This window comes from Monoraphidium neglectum (assembly GCF_000611645.1).
Source record: "Monoraphidium neglectum strain SAG 48.87 unplaced genomic scaffold scaffold00154, whole genome shotgun sequence".
NCBI lineage: Eukaryota > Viridiplantae > Chlorophyta > Chlorophyceae > Sphaeropleales > Selenastraceae > Monoraphidium > Monoraphidium neglectum.
The window spans coordinates 10001-27412 of NW_014013474.1; the positions used below are offsets into that span (position 1 = coordinate 10001).

The 17412-nt window shown below is 64.0% G+C and overlaps 5 protein-coding genes across 5 annotated transcripts; 4 read left to right on the forward strand and 1 right to left on the reverse strand.

Annotated features, from left to right (window-relative positions):
- Nucleotides 1–1397: 1397 nt before the first annotated feature.
- Nucleotides 1398–2933, forward strand: MNEG_1524 (hypothetical protein; the record flags this gene model as incomplete). The annotated part of the gene is made up of 3 exons (XM_014049991.1): nucleotides 1398–1490; nucleotides 1729–2802; nucleotides 2916–2933. 3 exons carry the CDS (start codon nucleotides 1398–1400, stop codon nucleotides 2931–2933), a joined length of 1185 nt encoding a protein of 394 aa, XP_013905445.1.
- Nucleotides 2934–5327: 2394 nt separating this feature from the next.
- Nucleotides 5328–7430, forward strand: MNEG_1525 (hypothetical protein; the record flags this gene model as incomplete). The annotated part of the gene is made up of 2 exons (XM_014049992.1): nucleotides 5328–7035; nucleotides 7417–7430. 2 exons carry the CDS (start codon nucleotides 5328–5330, stop codon nucleotides 7428–7430), a joined length of 1722 nt encoding a protein of 573 aa, XP_013905446.1.
- A 3401-nt stretch (nucleotides 7431–10831) lies between these two features.
- On the forward strand, nucleotides 10832–12594 carry MNEG_1526 (hypothetical protein; the record flags this gene model as incomplete). Its single annotated transcript, XM_014049993.1, has 3 exons — nucleotides 10832–12037; nucleotides 12194–12296; nucleotides 12320–12594. 3 exons carry the CDS (start codon nucleotides 10832–10834, stop codon nucleotides 12592–12594), a joined length of 1584 nt encoding a protein of 527 aa, XP_013905447.1.
- Nucleotides 12595–14808: 2214 nt separating this feature from the next.
- Nucleotides 14809–15533, reverse strand: MNEG_1527 (hypothetical protein; the record flags this gene model as incomplete). The annotated part of the gene is made up of 3 exons (XM_014049994.1): nucleotides 14809–14880; nucleotides 15079–15249; nucleotides 15516–15533. The coding sequence occupies 3 exons, from the start codon at nucleotides 15531–15533 to the stop codon at nucleotides 14809–14811; spliced, it is 261 nt and encodes an 86-aa protein (XP_013905448.1).
- Nucleotides 15534–15582: 49 nt separating this feature from the next.
- Nucleotides 15583–17412, forward strand: MNEG_1528 (hypothetical protein; the record flags this gene model as incomplete). Its single annotated transcript, XM_014049995.1, has 1 exon — nucleotides 15583–17412. The coding sequence occupies one exon, from the start codon at nucleotides 15583–15585 to the stop codon at nucleotides 17410–17412; it is 1830 nt and encodes a 609-aa protein (XP_013905449.1).

The following is a 17412-nucleotide window of genomic DNA, read 5'->3' on the forward strand; positions in this document are numbered from 1 at the left end:
CATGCAACCTGCTGAAATGGGGTGTCTGCCTTCCTGTGTGTGCCCTGCGGCGTTTTGATATGATTGCGGCTGCACACTACCACCTGACATCCTGGATATTCAAGCTTATTGAGCTCACACCCAGGCTCAGTTGCTGCCCTGCCGGCCTGGCAACCTTGCCTGATATCATGGCAAAGGCTTACCTAATTGCTCAAAGCAACACCCTCATTCGCATATGTGCGCGTGTGCGCACTCCCGCCCCTGCACACACTCGTGCACACACGCACACACAATTGCATTCACAACCTGATCACGTGCGTGCATGCACACAAGCACGCAACCACACGCACGCTTGCATGCACATGCACACGTGCTGCGCCACCTGTAATACATTTGTTGTTGGTTCGGTCGGGATATGCAAGGGGCTAGCGCAGCTGGGTCAATAGCAAGTATGCGCACCATTGGGTGACGGTGAGAATGCCACTTGGGAGGTATTGCAGCCCTCTTCTGTCTCTGCTTCAACGGTGTATCGGGGAGAAACTTCGCCGGGTACTCAGCCCTGCCAGGCGTTGCAGCGCTTTGTGGAGGGAGTGTGTGCTGCAATGTGGCATGCGGCGTCATTACGCCTTGTGGCTGACAGTGCCGTTGCCAAGGAGCTCGGCTGCATGAAAGCTCATGCGCGATGCATACGGTAGTGCTCCGCTGCATCAACAACCCGTGCGTCCCGGATCTCTGTAAGTCTTGTTCTTAGCGGAAACATTGTTCGCGTTGCGTGTTTGTGTTCGCGCCTACAGTGCCTGACACTGTGCGCCAGGTCGGCGTTGCGCGCAAGTGCTGCAGGTCGAACCCAAAAAAATGCTTGCCGTTGCGACAATCAACTAGAAGTATACCTCAACTACCTTGGAGTCGTAGTCGGTCGTCACCGTCTCACCAGGGATCAAAGGAACAGGTGTGCGGCAGCCAGCGGAGTGCACAAAGCGAGTGGGGTATCCCTGCCCGTACCCGTTCCACCGGGACTCGTATCACAAAATCACATTGTGTGATGAGTTGCTTTTAGTCAACATTGCTATTGACGCAAAAGCTCTATTAAACAAACGCGCCATTCATCGCACGAATAGAGATTGCGAGTGACTCGTCCGAGCACGGCGCGGGCGACATGTACTTATAGCTGTTACAACTTCAATCTAAAACTGCACGTAGTTGTCATGGACGCGGCTGTCCAGGCCGTGGCGGATCGCACGGAGGCGGCACTCGCACTTATCTACGACCCAGCACTGCGCGCCGCTGCCCGCCGCCGTGCCGGCGCCTCAAAAGTGCGACGCCTGGTCTCAAAAGCCATTCAAGGGATCCAAACGGCATGCAGGGAGCTGCCGCAGGGGCTGATGCTGCGGCCCGCGGTCGTGGCATCCCTCCTGGCTATGCTGGAAGACGAGTCGACAGCCACCCTGCCGATGGATTTGGCCATCACCGCCTGCTCCTGCTTCATTGAGACGCCTAGCTGCTTGCAGCAGGTGCGTCTGCGGCCATGGTGGTGCTGCTGCAAAGGCGGAGGATGAGCAAGGAACGCCAGCCGCTGCTCCGGCCGACATATGCTGGCCCCAGCCGGCAGATGCTGGCTGCGGACGGCGGGCACGGCAGCGCGTCTCTAGAAACTGACCAGGCCTGTACGCCCATGTCTGCGGTGCTCCTCTCCAGGGCAGCGGCTTGCACCAACCAGCTCACCCCGCCCCCGCCAACGCCCCCGGCCAGATGGCAGACGCAGGGTACGCCCAGGCACTGATGCGTGTGGCCGTGCGCGGCGACATCGACCGCGACTCGCGCAACGGCGCATGCGACGTCATTCACGCGCTGTGTCAGTGCAGCCCCTCGGTGAGGCTTGACCTCCTCACGATGCCTGAGGACGTGGCCGGCATTCTCATTGCCGCGGCAAAGGCCCCAGGGACACAGGTGTGCGCGGGCGGGCCGCTGCTGGTGCTCGGAGAGCTGTTGTTCGTTCCCACTGAGGACGACGGCGGCGGCGGCGCGGCGGCGACGGCGGCGGCCGCGGCTGCGGCTGCGGCTGCGGCTGCGGCTGCGGCTGCGGCGGCTACGGCAGAGCGCATCGCGGGGGACGGCGCGCTGCTGGACTTCGTGCGCCGCCAGCTCGCCGGCGACGGCGACACGTTTGGTCCCGCCTTGCGGCTGGTTAGGGCCTTGCTGCGGGACCCCTCGCGCCGCCGCGCACGGGAGGCGGCGGTCGCCGTGCTCGGCGACGGGTCGCCCATGCTGCTGGGCGGCGGCGGTGCGCGGCTGGGCGACCCTCACATGGGCGACAGGACTGCAGTGCTGGGGCTGCTCATCGCCGCGTGCGGCGAGGAGCAGCGAGCGGAGGTGGCGGCCGTGGTTGTCGAGCGCGGCGTCATCACGCTGTTGCTCAGGGCGCTGACGAACACAGATCACACCATCAGGGCCAGCGCCGCCGGTTTGCTGCTCGTGCTGTGCAGCTGCCCCGTCACACGCGCGGCCGTCTGCGCGCACCCGGCGGCGCTCGCCGCGCTCGCCAACGTGCTGCGCGCCACCGGCGCGGCCGCGGGCGCCGCGGACGACGAAGAGGCGCAGGAGCTCGCCGCCCTCGCGTGCGATGCGCTGCAGGCGGTCTGCTTCCTCATGGCGCACAGCGCCGCCGCACACGACACGTTCGCCGCGATGGCGCTGGCCCCGTCTGGGTCAGGCATCCTCGATTACGTGGCGCGGCAGCTGGCAGCGCCCGCCGTGGATGAGCGCGCCGGCCCTGGCGACCGTCACCGCCTGGCAGGGCTGGCCTGCGCCATCTCCGCCCTCAACGTCCTCACGCGCGCGGCGCGCCGCGGCGGCCGGCTCGCGGCGCTGCAGAGGAGGCGTCCCCTCGTGCTCGGGGCCGCCAGGGCGTTGTTGCATATTACGGATGGCTTTCGCAGGCGCAGGCGCCCGCATGATGGGGGGCCGCCAGAGCAAGATGAGGAATGGATTTGGGGGACGGCAAAGTTGCTCGTGTTCGCGCTGGACACCCTCACTGACGCGACTACAGATGGCGGCGGCGGCGGCGACGCCGCCGCCGCGCTCGGGGCGCTGCATGAAAGTGGACTTGAGGCCTTGCAAGATTTCAGGGACGCAGCGACGTGTGCAGCCGACGCCCTCCTGGCAGCGCTGCCAGGTGGCGGCGTGGGCGCAGAGGCGCACAGACAGGAGCTGCAGCAAAACGCAGCGTTGCTCGCTGCAGTACAGAGTGTGGCCAAGCGATTTGAGGATATACTTCAGCAGCAGCAGGAGCAGGAGCAGGAGCAGCAGGAGCAGGAGCAGGAGCAGCCGCAGCAGTCGGGGGAGCAGCACTCATACACGAGTCAACAGCAGCACCAATACCAGCAGCAGCAGCAGCAGCGGCAGCAGCAGCAGCAGCACAATTCAGCCAACAGCACCACCAGCAGCGGCCGCAGCAGAGACAATTCCTCACCATACACAGCACCCACACAAGCAGGTGCAACAGCAAGATCGGCAGGGCAGCAGCGGAAAGCAGCGGCCTCCAGCAGCAGCAGCAGCAGCAGCAGCAGCAGTCACGCTCTGCCCGCGGTCGGCGAGGGCTCATCCAAGCAGGGCCGTGGGCGCACAGGCGGCGACAGCTGTGCGGCTTGCGCCAAAACGCCGGCGGACGGCGCGCGGCTGCGCTTGTGCCGTGGCTGCCGCTCAGTGCGCTACTGCAGCCTGGAATGCATGCGCAGCGCGTGGCCCGGCCACCGCCAGGCATGCCAAGAGAGGCAGGCCACAGCCAGCGCGGCTGCAGCACCCCAGGCTGTTTAATTGTTGCACCAACGCCCAAGGTTCCAGTGGTCTTGCCTGAACGTCTTTCACATGCACGCCATGATAGATCAAGTTGACTTTGTGCCGAATACTCATTATCATACCAAGTGCATGCCCAACTTTGTTTAACATGGTTGTGATGTATGTGTGCTGCAACGCTTGCAACAGCCCGATTGCAATCAGCAGCAGCGCTGTTGCGAGCAGCAGCACTACTGCGCATATGGTTGCCCAAACACCCAATTGCCACCTGCAAGAATGTGTTGTCTCTAGCCAGGTTGTTCCGCTTGTAATGCAGCTGCAGCAGGTCCCGCATGTTATCATGTGTGTGTGAGGATGTTGATATGATGCAGGCGTAGCTTTCATGCAAGGGGTCAAAAGCAGCTGAATCAAAAGCAAGTGTGCACTCCAGTGGGTGGCGGTGAAATTACCACGTGGGAGGTCTTGCAGTGCTTAGTGCGGGGAGTTTGTGTTTGTGATGTGGCGTGTGGCGTCCTGAAGCATGATTGCTGACAATACTGAATGCCTAGCAGCGCCGATGCATGAATGCATACGGTACCCCTGATGCATGGTGCTCCCCTCCGCTGCCTCACTCGACTTGGTTGGATCAGTCATCCTGTCTACCGCATGTCAAGTCGGCGTTGCGCACAAGTGCTGCAAGTCGATCCAATTAGGCTGCTGCAAGCTGCACACATCAATTTTTGCTTTCGTAAGAACGGCTCAATTTGTCGCACGGATCAGATTATGATCAGAGCATGGTTTTGCTCTGGCACGTCTGAGCAAGCCGTGGGTGACATGTAATGTACCCTTAGCTGATACATTTATGACACAAAAATATACGCACGCAGCCATGGACCCGGCCGCGCAAGCCGTGGCGACCCGCGTGGAGGCGGCACTCGCACGTGTTGTCGACCCGGCGTTGCGTGCCGCCGCCCGCTGCAGGGCCAGCGCCTCAAAAGCACGGCGCCTGCTCCGTGATGCCGCTGAGGGGATGCTAACGGTGTGCGCTGCGCTGCCGCAAGGGCTGCTGCTGCAGCCCGCGACGGTCGCATCCCTGCAGGCTGTGTTGGCTGACGAGTCAGCCAGCATGCTGGAATTAGATCTGGCGATTGCCACCTGCACCTGCTTCTTCGAGGCGCCAAGCTGCTTGCAGCAGGTGCGTAGGCGCCCGTGGTGCAGCTGCTGCGAAGGAGGAGGAGTGGTGTGCCTCGGAGGAGCAAGCTATGCCAGCCGCTGCTGGGGCCGACACGTGTGCGCGATGAACGACGGGCACGGCAGCGTTCGCCTGGGAACCGACCAGGCACCCTGTACATGTCCTCCATGTCTGCGGTGCTGCTCGCCAGCGCAGCGGCTTGCGCCAACCTGCTCTCGTTGCGCCCGCCAATGCCCCCTGCCAGATGGCCGACGCAGGCTACGCCCAGGCACTCATGCGTTTGGCGGCGCGTGTCGATCTCAGCGGCCACTCGCTCAACATCGCGTCCAACGTCTTGCACGTTTTGTGCAAGTGCAGCCCGTCACTGAGGTTTGACCTCCTTTTGATGCCCGAAGACGCAATTGGCGTTCTCATCGCTGCGGCGAAGCGCCAAGGGACACAAAATCGGGCGGGCTGGCCGCTGGTGATGCTCGGAGAGCTGTCATCCTCTTTGGTAGCAAACGGCAGCAAGGACAGCGCGGCGGCGGCGGCGGCGGCGGCAGCGGCAGAGCGCATCGCGGGGGACAGCGCTCTGATGGAGGTCGTGCGGCTCCAGCTGGCCGGCGACAGCGACACGTTTGGGGCAGCCCTGCGGCTGGTCAGGGTCCTGCAGGGCCACCTCACACGCCGCGCGTGGGAGGCCACCGTCGCCGTGCTCGGCGACGGGGCGTCCGTGCTGCTGGGCGGCGGCAGGGCGCGGCTGGACGACCCAACCCTGGCTGACCGGCTGTCAGCGCTGGCGGTGCACGTCGCGGCGTGCGGGGAGGAGCAGCGTACAGCCGTGGCGGCGGTGGTCGCCGAGCACGGCTTCATTGGGCTGCTGCTCAGGTCGCTGACCCACCGAGATCTTGCCACCAAGACCAATGCCGCTGTCGTGCTCGTCGTGCTCTGCAGCTCCCCGGTCGCCTGCGCGGCCGTCTCCGCACACCCAGCGGCGCTCGCCGCCCTAGCCAATCTGCTGCGCGATGCCAGCGCCGCGGCCAGCGCCACGGGTAGCGAAGATGCGCGCGAGCTCGCCGATCCCGCGCACAACGCGCTGCAGGCGATATGCTTGCTGATCGCGCACAGCGCCGCCGCAGGCGACGCGTTCGCCGCGATGGCGCTGGCCCCGTCTGGCTCGGGCATCCTGGCCGCGGTGGAACGGCAACTGTCTGCGCCCGTCGTGGCCGAGTCTGCCGGCCCAGGCGACCGTGACGACCTGCCAGTGCTGGCCGCCGCCGCCACCGCCCTTAACGCCACCACTTTCGCCGCGCGCCGCGGCGGTCGGCTCGCGGCGCTGCAGACGAGGCGTCCTTTCGTGCTCGGGGCCGCCCAGGCGCTGGTGCGGGTCGCGGGAGACCTTCGCGGCGACGAGCGCCCGCTTGACGGGGGCCCGCCGCCAGAGCATGGTCAGAGGCTCACGTTAAAGGCGGCCGAGGCGCTCTTAGCCGCGCTGGACTGCCTCACGGACGGCACCGCAGACGACGGCGGCGCCGCCGCTGCGCTCGGGGCACTGCGTGAATGCGGGCCCGAGGCGCTGCAGGCTTTTGGGGACGCGGCGGGGCGCGCGGGCGACGCCGTCATGGCGGCGCGGCCAAGTAACGGCGCAGAGGCGGACAAGCAAACGCTGCAGCATGACGAGGCATTTGAAGCTGCCATGCCTATGCGCCTGGCGAGGCGATTTGAGGATCTCCGGCAGCAGCAGCAGCAGCAGCAGCGGCAGCAGCAGCAGCAGCAGCAGCAGCAGCAGCCACACCCGAGTCAGCAGCAACAGCAGCAGCACCAGCAACATCAGCAGCAGCAACAGCGGCGGCAGCAGCTGCAGCAGCAGCTGCGACACCAGGAGCAGTCGCGGCAGAAAGAGGTAGATCAACATCAGCATGATCAGCAGCAGCAGCAGCAGCAGCAGAAGCAGCAGCACCAGCACAAGCAACACCAGCAGCAGCAACACCAGCATCAGCAGCACTACCAGCAGCAGCAGCAGCAGCACCAGCAGCAGGACTCAGCCGCCAGCACTACCAGCAGCGGCCGCAGCAGTGGCGAGCGTGCAACAGGCGTTGGTCTCGCACCAGCGGGTGCGGCAGCAAGTTTGGAACAGGATCGGCAAAAACCGCTGGCCTCCAGCAGCGGTAGCAGCGGCAGCAGCCGGGCTTCGCCCGCTGTCGGCAAGGGCTCATCCGAGCAGGGGCACGTGCCCGCAAGCGGCGATAGATGCGCAGCGTGCGCCCAGAAACCGGCGGACGGCGCACGGCTGCGCTTGTGCCGTGGCTGCCGCTCGGTGCGCTACTGCAGCCTGGAGTGCATGCGCAGCGCATGGCCCGGCCACCGTCATGCATGCCAAGAGCGGCAGGCAGAAGCCAGCGCGGCTGCGGCGCCACAGGCTGTTTGATTGCTACATTTAGGTCAGGCTTCTAGTGGTCTTGCTCGAGATAGCTTACACATGCATGACATCACAGATCAAGTTGATTAGGATCAGTACAGTTGAGTTGGTGCCGGAGAACTATTGCCGTATCCCAAGCATTAATATTTATAATTCCGATTGTATGAGCTGTAAGATAGCTTGCAACAGCCCCAGCGTAATCACAGGCATCAGCGGCATGAATTTGCCCTGAATCTGCACGTGCACGGCACTGCCTTGCATGCCAGCGCCGCTGGCTGCTACGTGCTCATGGACGCGCGCACATGCGCACTGCGGTGTTGCTGCTGTGCGTGTGCCTGTTACTTGTGCTGGCTTCGATCCTTCCACAGCTTGCACTCTGTCTTTTTCTTTGCGTGCACAGCACCGCCTTGCATGCATGCGGCGCAGCCGCCTGCGCGGCTCCTTAGGCGCGCAGCGCGCCCCCCCGCCCCCGACTACCCCTTGCACGCACGCATGGCACTGATGGGCCATCGTCACGGCACGCCTCATGTAATGATAAAATACCCAGACAGGTACCCCTGCAGGCCCAAGCAGCGGGCATCAATGCTGCTGCATGTGGCCAGGAGGCGTGGCAAGACTCCCTAGCTAATCATTCCGTAACGTGTCCCCTGGAGCTCCTTAAATCTCCTTAGCTTGCGAGCCAGCAGGACCCCACAAGTCCTTAGATAATCCTTAGCCATCCCCTACAGCTCCTTACAGCAGACCCCCAAGGAAAGGGTAAGGAAAACCCCTGTTGTTGCAGTGTGCGATGCCCTCCTGCTGGGCGCCAGCTGCGGTCGCTCTACAGCGCACGACCTCTGTAGCGGGTCGGAGGCGTGCATGTGCGCACCAGCCAAAACAGAAGGCGCTGCACACCACCACAATAATTGCTGTGCACAAGCACGCCTCCCTCCTTGGCCTGTGGACTAGCCTCCGCTGCTGCGCCTCACTGCACTCTTATGATGCAAATTCCATCAGCATCAACGTTTGAAGCCTGATACCACACACCCTCTCACCCAATCTTTTGTATCGCACCGCCCCGGACGTGCAGGGATTTCCATGAGTCATTCATGGAGCAGTACGCATGACATCATCAAGTCGGCCCGACATACCCGCCAGCTCAGCGCCATGCTGCTGCCCATATCCCGATTGCAGTTACTCCCATGAGCCGCTGTACCGCCCAGCAGTCAAAGCCAACCATAGACCTCGCTGCCTCGTCCATCACATCGGCCCCTTCCTGAATCACCCCGCGCGGCGCCGCCACCGCCTCCTCAGTCCCTGAATCTCATGGGCAACAAGCCCACCCTCCTGCAAGAATGTGAGCGAGATCCTTTTTTGTACCACCTTGCTTGAATACCACCATCCTATCCGCTCACGCACACATGTTTTCGTTGATGAACGACAGTCGGCTATGGCTCATATTGGAGCTCTTACAACAGCTACAAGGACGCCGCGCCCACAGCGCCAAGCTGGCAAGCAGCTGCTCGGCAGCTTCCGCAACCACGTGCTGCTCGTGCTTGCCGGTGGATCAAGCAACGTGCGGCACGCCAACGACAGAAACGACCTGTAGCGCTGCTGTTGGCCAAGGGGCCGATGCCGGCCTTTGGCAGCGAACAATGCGCACACTAAGAAATCACCAATGCAGTGAGCCAATAGTGGCTGATTCTCGTTGGTGGTGCTGCAGGAAGGTGTCAGAGCTTTGAAGACCTGCCACCTGTAGGATCACGGGCTGCTGATTGTCGTGCCCAGGCGTGCTGCTTGGCTGGGGTGCCTGCCTGCCTCTATGTGTCATGCTGTCAATGGCTTTATTTGCGGATACACTCTAGCACCTGGCATGCTGCTCATTTAAATTCGTCGAGCTCACACCCAGGCGCAACTGCCCCACCCTGCCGGCCTGGCAAGCTTGCCTTAGGGCAATCCAAGGCATACCTGCTTCATCAAAGCAACGCCCTCATGCATATACGTGCGGGCGGGCGCACGCCTACCCCGCACATACACATGCACGCACACACTCACAATCGCATGCACATGCGTGCGCACAACTTGATCACGCGCGCGTGCACGCATGCACATGCTCAGAAGCACACCAACATACACACGCTTGCATGCACTTGTACGCCTGCTGTGCCATCTGCAACGTAACTTTTTGTTGAGAAGGTACATGCAAAGGGTCAAACACAGCTGGTTCAGCTGCAAATGTGGCGACATGCAAGGGGTCAAGCGCAGCTCGACCTGGGTCAGCTGCAAGTGTGCGCGCCAACGGTTACAGCTGTAGGGATGAGAGTACCACTTGGCATCGCAGTGCTGGGCACAGCACCATTTTCCAAGCAGCTCCGCCGCATGGATGCATATGCGCGGTGCATTGCCGTCCGCTGCCTCACCCAGTCACTTGTCATCTTGGATCAGTCAGCCTGGCTTCCGTAGGAAGACTCGGCGTCGAACGCCAGTGCCGCAGATCAACCCGACTAGACTGCTTCAAGCTGCCCTAACCAACGTCCGTCTTCAACCGAACGAAAGTCAATTTGTCGCACACATCCGAGCGTCGACTCGCCCTGGCAGGTCTGAGCAAGGCGTGGGTGACATGTACCCTTAGCTGTTACAACACTGACACAATATCATACACACGCAGCCATGGATCCGGCCGTCCAGGCCGTGGCGGATCGCGTGGAGGCGGCGCTCGCGCGTGTCTGCGACCCCGCATTGCGCGCCGCCGCCCGCCGCCAAGATTGCGCCTCAACAACACGCCTGCTCAAGAAAGCAGTCAAAGGGCTTGAAGGTCATGCGAGGCGCTGCCACCGGGGCTGCTGCTGCGGCCCGCGACCATCGCATCTCTCCTGGCCATATTGGTTGACGAGTCAGCCAGCACGCTGGAGTCAGATCTCGCAATCGCCACCTGCACCTGCTTCTATAAGGTGTCCAGCTGCTTACGGCAGGTGCGTCCGCGGCTGCAGTGGTACTGCTGCAAAGGACAAGGGATAAGGGACGCTGGCTGCTGATCCGGCCGGAACACGCCTGTGCTGGACGGCGGGCAGGGCAGCGCGTCCCTGGAAAGCGAGCAGGCCTGCACATGCTTTGCATGTCTGCATTGCGGCTTGCAGCAACCAGCTCTCCTTGCCCCCGCCGACGTCCCCCGCCAGATGGCAGACGCGGGCTTTGCCCAGGCACTCACGCGTTTGGCGACGCGCGGCGCTTGCAGTGGCACATCGCTCGACCAGGCGTGCATGGTCATGCACGCCCTGTGCAGGTGCAGGCTTTCAGTGAGGGACGACCTCCTCTTGATGCCTGACGACGCGGCCGGCGTCCTTATCGCCGCGGCGACAGCCCCAGGGGCACAGGAGTGCACGGGCGGGCCGCTGCTGATGCTTGGGTTGTTGTCAGTCGTTTCGACTCAAGGCGGCAGCGGCAGCGGCGCGTCGGCAACGGCCGCTGCTGCAGCTGCGGCGGCAGAACGCGTTGCGGGGGACGGCGCTCTGATGGAGGTCGTGCGGCGCCAGCTCGCCAGCGACAGCGACGCGTTTGAGTCAGCCTTGCGGCTGGTCAGGGCCCTGCTGAGCTACCACGCGCACCCCCGCCTGCTGGAGGCCGCTCTCGCCGTGCTCGGCGACGGGACGTCCGTGCTGCTGGGCGGCGGCGGGGTGCGGCTGGGCGACCCTTCTTTGGACAACAGGCTTTCCGTGCTGGCGCGTCTCCTGGTGACGTGCGGCGATGAGCAGCACGCGGCCGTGGCGGCTGCGGTGGCCAAGCACGGCTTCATCGGGCTGCTGCTCAAGGCACTGATCAACCAAAGTTTTGACATTAAGGCCAATTCCATCACCGTGCTCTTCGAGCTCTGCACCTGCCCCCGCTCCCGCGCGGCCGTCTCGGCGCACCCGGCGGCGCTCGCGACCCTCGCCAACGCGCTGCGCGCCGCCGGCGCGGCCGCGGGCGCCGCGAACGGCGACGAGGCGCACGGGTTTGCTTTGCTCGCGGACGACGCGCTGCTGGTGATCCGACGCCTGATTGCGCACAGCGCCGCCGCAGGCGATGCGTTCGCCAAGATGGCGCTGGCCCCGTCTGGCTCGGGCATCCTAGACGCGTTGGAACGGCAGCTGGCGGCGCCCCTAGGGGGCGAGCACCCACACATCAGCAACCGTCGCCCCCTGCGAGTGCTGGCCGCCGCCGCCACCGCCCTGGACGCCATCACGCGCACCGCGAGCCGCTGCGGCCGGCTCGCGGCCCTGCAGAAGAGGCGTATCCTTGTGCTTGGGGCCGCCCAGGCGCTGGTGCGGGTCGCGCATGTCTTTCAAAGGGACGGGCACCCGCGTGGCGGGGGCCCGCCCGAGCAGAACGAGAGGTGGGTGTTGAACGAAGCCAAAATGCTCTTGGCCGCGCTGGACTGCCTCACGGACGTCACCGCAGACGGCGGCGGCGCCGACGCCGCGCTTGCGGCGTTGCGTGAGAGCGGGCCCGAGGCGGTGGAGGCCTTAAAGGACGCGGCGGCGCGCGCGGCCACCGCACTTGTGGCGGCGTGGCCAGATGACGGCGCAGAGACGCACGAGCAGAGGCTCCATGACGAGGCGTTTGCTGCCATGCTTATGCGCCTGTCATTGCGATATGAGGATCTGAAGCAGCAGCAGCAGCAGCCGCAGCAGCCGCAGCAGCAGCAGCTGCCACACCTGGAGCAGTCGCGGCCGAACGAGGTAGATCAACATCATCATAATCATAATCATCATCAGCAGCAGCCACACCTGAGTCAGCAGCAGCAGGAGGAGCAGCAGCTGCAGCAGCGGCACCAGGAACACCAGCAGCAGCAGCAGCAGCACCACCACCACCACCACCACCACCACCACCAGCAGCACCACCAGCAGCAGCAGCACCAGCAGAACTCAGCCGACAGCACCACCAGCAGCGGCCGCAGCAGAGGCGACCGCGCAACAGGCGTGGATCCCGCACCAGCCGGTGCGCCAACATGTTTGGAACAGGATCGGCAAAACCGGCGGTCTCCAGCAGCAGCCGCGCTTTGCCTGCTGTCGGCGAGGGCTCATCCGAGCAGGGGCGCGGGCCCGCGAGCGGCAATGAATGCGCGGCGTGCGCCAAGACGCCGGCGGACGGCGCGCGGCTGCGCTTGTGCCGCGGCTGCCGCTCGGTGCGCTACTGCAGCCTGGAGTGCATGCGCAGCGCGTGGCCCGGCCATCGCCAGGCATGCCAAGAGAGGCAGGCCACAGCCAGCGTGGCCCCGGCACCACAGGCTGTTTGATTGTCACGTGGGAGTGAGGCCTCCAATGTGGTCTTGCTTGAGACTGCTTACAAATGCACGAGATGACGGATCAAGCTGATCAGATTTACAGTAGGATGGTTACAGGTGACTGGGTGCCGCACACTCATTGCTGTGCCCCAAGCATTATTGTTACAATCCTGATGTGTGTGAGCTGAAATATTGCTTGCCACAGCCCCAGTGTAATCACAGGCATCAGCGGCATGCCCTGCACATGGCATGTGCCTCAGAGCCCGATTGCTTCCTGCAAGGATGTGTTGTTTCAGAGCCAGCTCAGAGTACAGTAAAGCTGGTGTGCTTGTAATGCAGCTGCGTGCAGCTGTACTGTAATATCAATTACACATGTGATGTGAGGGCACCATGCGGGCGGTGCCGCTCTGTGTGGATGCTGGGCAGCGGCAAGGCAGCCGACTGCCGGCGCCCCCCCCCCCCTTGTAGGGGAGCGGGAGCGCACGCTGTGGACCGAACAAAACCAAGCGCTGACTGCGCTGGGCGTAGCGACAAGGATTTGCTGGGGAAGCAAAGAAGTAGGCGGCAAGCATGTTGGAAGTCACACAAGGCGCAGGACGGCACTCTCTCACAGTGCCAGGTGCCCACGAACGGCAATTGATTTTTGCGGGGTGAGGCGCGCACACTTCCTGAGAAAACCACTCATGGCGCGCCGCAAGCGTCGTCGCGCTTTTGGCCGTCAGCAGCCAGGGCAGCTGCCGGGCAGCGGCGCGCCGTAACGGCAGTACACAGCAGGCTCCGCATGGATGAATCATGTACGGTGTGTTTGAAAGTATCTCATTGATTCAAGTCCAGGTTTGAGGCTTGGTGCAGTGATGGGATGTTCAAGCTTAGTTGATTACCTGCCTGCAATGAGCGCCCTACGCTGCCTTGCATCCGCCCAGCCACAGCGCCAGCGCCCGCGCCCACTGCTGCCCCGCGAATGCGGCCCAAGCAAGCTGCCGCCCAGTACGCGTGCAGCGCCGCGGCCGTCCAGTCAGGCACGCGCCGCACGTCTGGGCCGCAGCGTCTGGCCAGCCACCAATGATGCGCCATCTCCCAGTGGTCAAAGCGGCGGGTCGCACCTGTCGGCCGGGCCTCGGCCATGTGGCGTGCCCCCTCGCGCTTGACCCGGGCCGCCATCTCATCAATGGTGGCAGGGACACGCGGCCGGAGAGCAGGCTTGGAAAGATTTGGGGAATACAGCATCGAAGTCTCGATTGAACACCGTCACAATTGAAGCATGTACATTGCTGCAGTCCAGTCCTCCAATAGTGACGACACCGTGTCGTCACTATTGGTGACGTCATACTGCTGTGACAGCAGTATGTAACGCACCTCCCACCCTGACATCCTGCATTAAAACAGTATTCACGCTGTCATGGCTGGTCAAGGACATTCATGCTGTATTCATCAATAGCACCCAAAAGTGAGGCCCGCACCCCACCGCACGCCCAGGCACCACCCTCCATGTGCTCATGCCGCATTTCGCCTGGAGCTTGAACTGCGGGCAGGAAGCTGTACGAAATGCCGGCTGCCATGAAAGCAGGCCGCATCCCACATCGTAGCGCGTCGCGCCGCGTGGATGCGAGCCGCCGAGGTGCGCAGGTGGCCCCGGCTCAACCCACGCCAGTCAACCTCGTCTGCATAGCGCTCTGCGCACTACTGAACCAACGCTGCTTGTCAGCACGCCTCCCTTCGTGACCCTTGCATCCGCCGCTGCGCCCCACAGCCCCACACCAATGCAACAATAGGAGACACCTAATGCTCACTCAGACTCCCGACCATATTGAATCAGCTCATGCGTGTTTTCACCAGATTCAGTAGGGTACGTCGCCAGTTGGAGCTCTTACAACAGCTTCAGGACTGTGAAGAGGCGAACGGCACCCTGAATCAGCTTTGCTGACAGTACTGATTGCCCAGCAGCGACGACGCATGGATGCATACGCGCGATGCCTGTGCTGCTGCTCGTCTGGCTCGTCTGCTGCCTGACTCGACCTCGTTTGAATCAGTAATCCTGCCTACCGCACACAAAGTTGGCGCCGCATGTGTGTGCCGCAGCAGGTGCCAACCAGACTGCTGTAGATAGTGCTTAAATTTGCCGCCACGAGAACGGCTCAATCTCTCGCACATATCTGAGAGTGGACTCGCCCCACATTCGAGCAAGGGGCGCCATGTACCCTTAAATGCTACAACTCCGACACAAAATCATACGCACGCAGCCATGGATCCGGCCGTCCAGACCGTGGTGAATCGCATGGAGGCGGCGCTCGCACGTGTCTGCGACCCGGCGTTGCGCGCCGCCGCTCGCCGGACAGCCAGCGGCTCACCAGCACGGCGCCGGCTCGCGGATGCGGTTGAGGAGATGCAAACGGTGTGTGCTGCGCTGCCGCAGGGGCTGCTGCTGCAGCCCGCGGCCGTCGCATCTCTCCTGGCTGTGTTGGCCGACGAGTCAGATCTGGCAATCGCCATATGCACCTGCTTCTTCAACGTCCCTAGCTGCTTGAAGCAGGTGCGTTTGCGGCAGAGCTGCTGCTGCTGCTGCTGCTGCTGCTGCTGCTGCTGCTGCTGCTGCTGCTGCTGCTGCTGCTGCTGCTGCTGCTGCTGGTGCTGCTGCTGCTGGTGCTGCTGGTGCTGCTGCTGCTGCTGCTGGAGGACAAGCAAGGCATTCCAGCCGCTGCACAGGCCAAAACATGCCGGCGTCGGACGACGTGCCCTGCAGCGCGTTCCCGGAAACGGCCAGGCGTGAGCATGATTGTCATGGGTTTCCAGGCGCTGCTCGCCATCGCAGCGGCTGACACCAATAAGCTCTCCTTGCGCCCTCTGACGCCCCCCGGCCAGATGGCAGACGCCGGGTACGCCCAGGCGCTTGTGCGCGCGGCGGCGCGCGGCAATCTCAGCCGCGACTCGCTCACCCTGTCGTGCGCAGTCATGCATGAACTGTGGAAGTGCAGCCCTTCAGTAAAGCTTGACCTCCTCACGATGCCCGAGGACGTGGCCGGCATCCTCATTGCCGCCGCAAAGGCCCCAGGGACACACAAGCGTCCGGGCGGGCCGCTGCTGATGCTCGGGGTGCTGTCAACCGCTTTGACGGCGGACAGCAGCAGCGACAGCGCGGCGGCAGCGACGGCGGCGGCCGCAGCCGCAGAGCGCATCGCCGGGGACGGCGCTCTGATGGAGGTCGTGCGGCGCGAGCTGGCGGGCGACAGGAACACGTTCTGGCCAGCCCTGCGGCTGGTGAGGGTCCTGCAGAACCATTCCACGCGCCGCTGCCTGCAAGAGGCCGCCGCTGCCGTGCTCGGCGACGGGTCGTCCGTGCTGCTGGGCGGCGGCGGGGCGCGGCTGGACGACCCAACCCTGGCTGACCGGCTGTCGGTGCTGGCGCTGCTCACTGCCGCGTGCGGCGAGCAGCAGCGTGCGGCTGTGGCAGCTGTGGTCGTCAAGCACGGCGGCATTGCGCTGCTCCTTAGGGCGCTGAACGGCCAAGATTTTGTAATCAAAGCCAACGCTGCCATAGTGCTGGCCGTGCTCTGCAGCTGCCCCCTCTCCTGCGCGGCCGTCTCAGCGCACCCGGCGGCGCTGGCGACGCTCTGCAAGCTCCTTCGCGACGCCAGCGAGGCGGCGCGCGCCGCGGACGGCAAAGATGCGTTAGAGCTGGTCGCCCTCGCGGCCGAAGCGCTGCGGGCGATCTCCTGCCTGATTGCGCACAGCGCCGCCACACACGACGCGTTTGCTGCGATGGCGCTGGCCCCGTCTGGCTCAGGCATCCTGGACGCGGTGGCGCAGCAGCTGGCGACGGCTGCAGTGGAGGAGTCTGGCGGCCGCGCCGACCGTCAACGCCTGCCAGGCCTAGCCTACGCCGCCACCGCCCTCAACGCCATCATATGCGCCGCGCACCGTGACGGCCGACTCCCGGCCCTGCAGGCGAGGCGTTCCCTCGTGCTTGGAGCTGCCCAGGCGCTGGTGCGGCTCGCGGATGAGTTTCGCAAGGACGGGCAGCCGCGTAACAGGGGGCCGTCGGCGGAGCAGGATGTGGGGTGGAGGCCGAAGGCCGCCGAGAAGCTTGTGGTGGCGCTGGACTGCTTCATGGACGCCAGTGCAGACGGCGCCGTCGCCACCGCCGCGCTCGAGGGGTTGCGCGAATGCAGGCCCGAGGCGCTGCAGGCTTTCAGTGACGCGGCGGTGTGCGTGGCCAGTGTCCTCCTGGCGGTGCGGCCAGATGACGACATGGGCGGGGAGACGCACCTGCAGAGTCTGCAAAACAAGACATCTCGCTCAGCGGTTACGGTGTCCTGCAATGTTGTGAAGCGGTTCCAGGATCTGCAGCAGCAGCAGCAGGAGCCGCCGCCGCAGCAGCAGCAGCCGCAGCAGCAGCAGCAGCAGCAGCAGCAGCAGCAGCAGCAGCAGCAGCAGCACAATCCAGCTGACAGCACCACGAGCAGCAACCACAGCAGAGGCGGCCGCTCTTCAAACGCGGCACCCACAGCAGTTGGTGCGGCAGCAAGTTCGGAACAGGATCAGCAGAAATCGGTGGCCTCCAGCAGCAGCAGCAGCTGCAGCAGCGGCAGCCACGCTCTGCCCGTGGTCACCGAGGGCTCATCTAAGCAGGGGTGCGCGTGCACGAGCGGCGATAGATGCGCGGCGTGCGCCAAGGCGCCGGCGGACGGCGCGCGGCTGCGCTTGTGCCGCGGCTGCCGTTCGGTGCGCTACTGCAGCCTGGAGTGCATGCGCAGCGCATGGCCCGGCCACCGCCAGGCATGCCAAGAGAGGCAGGCAACAGCCAGCGTGGCCCCGGCACCACAGGCTGTTTGA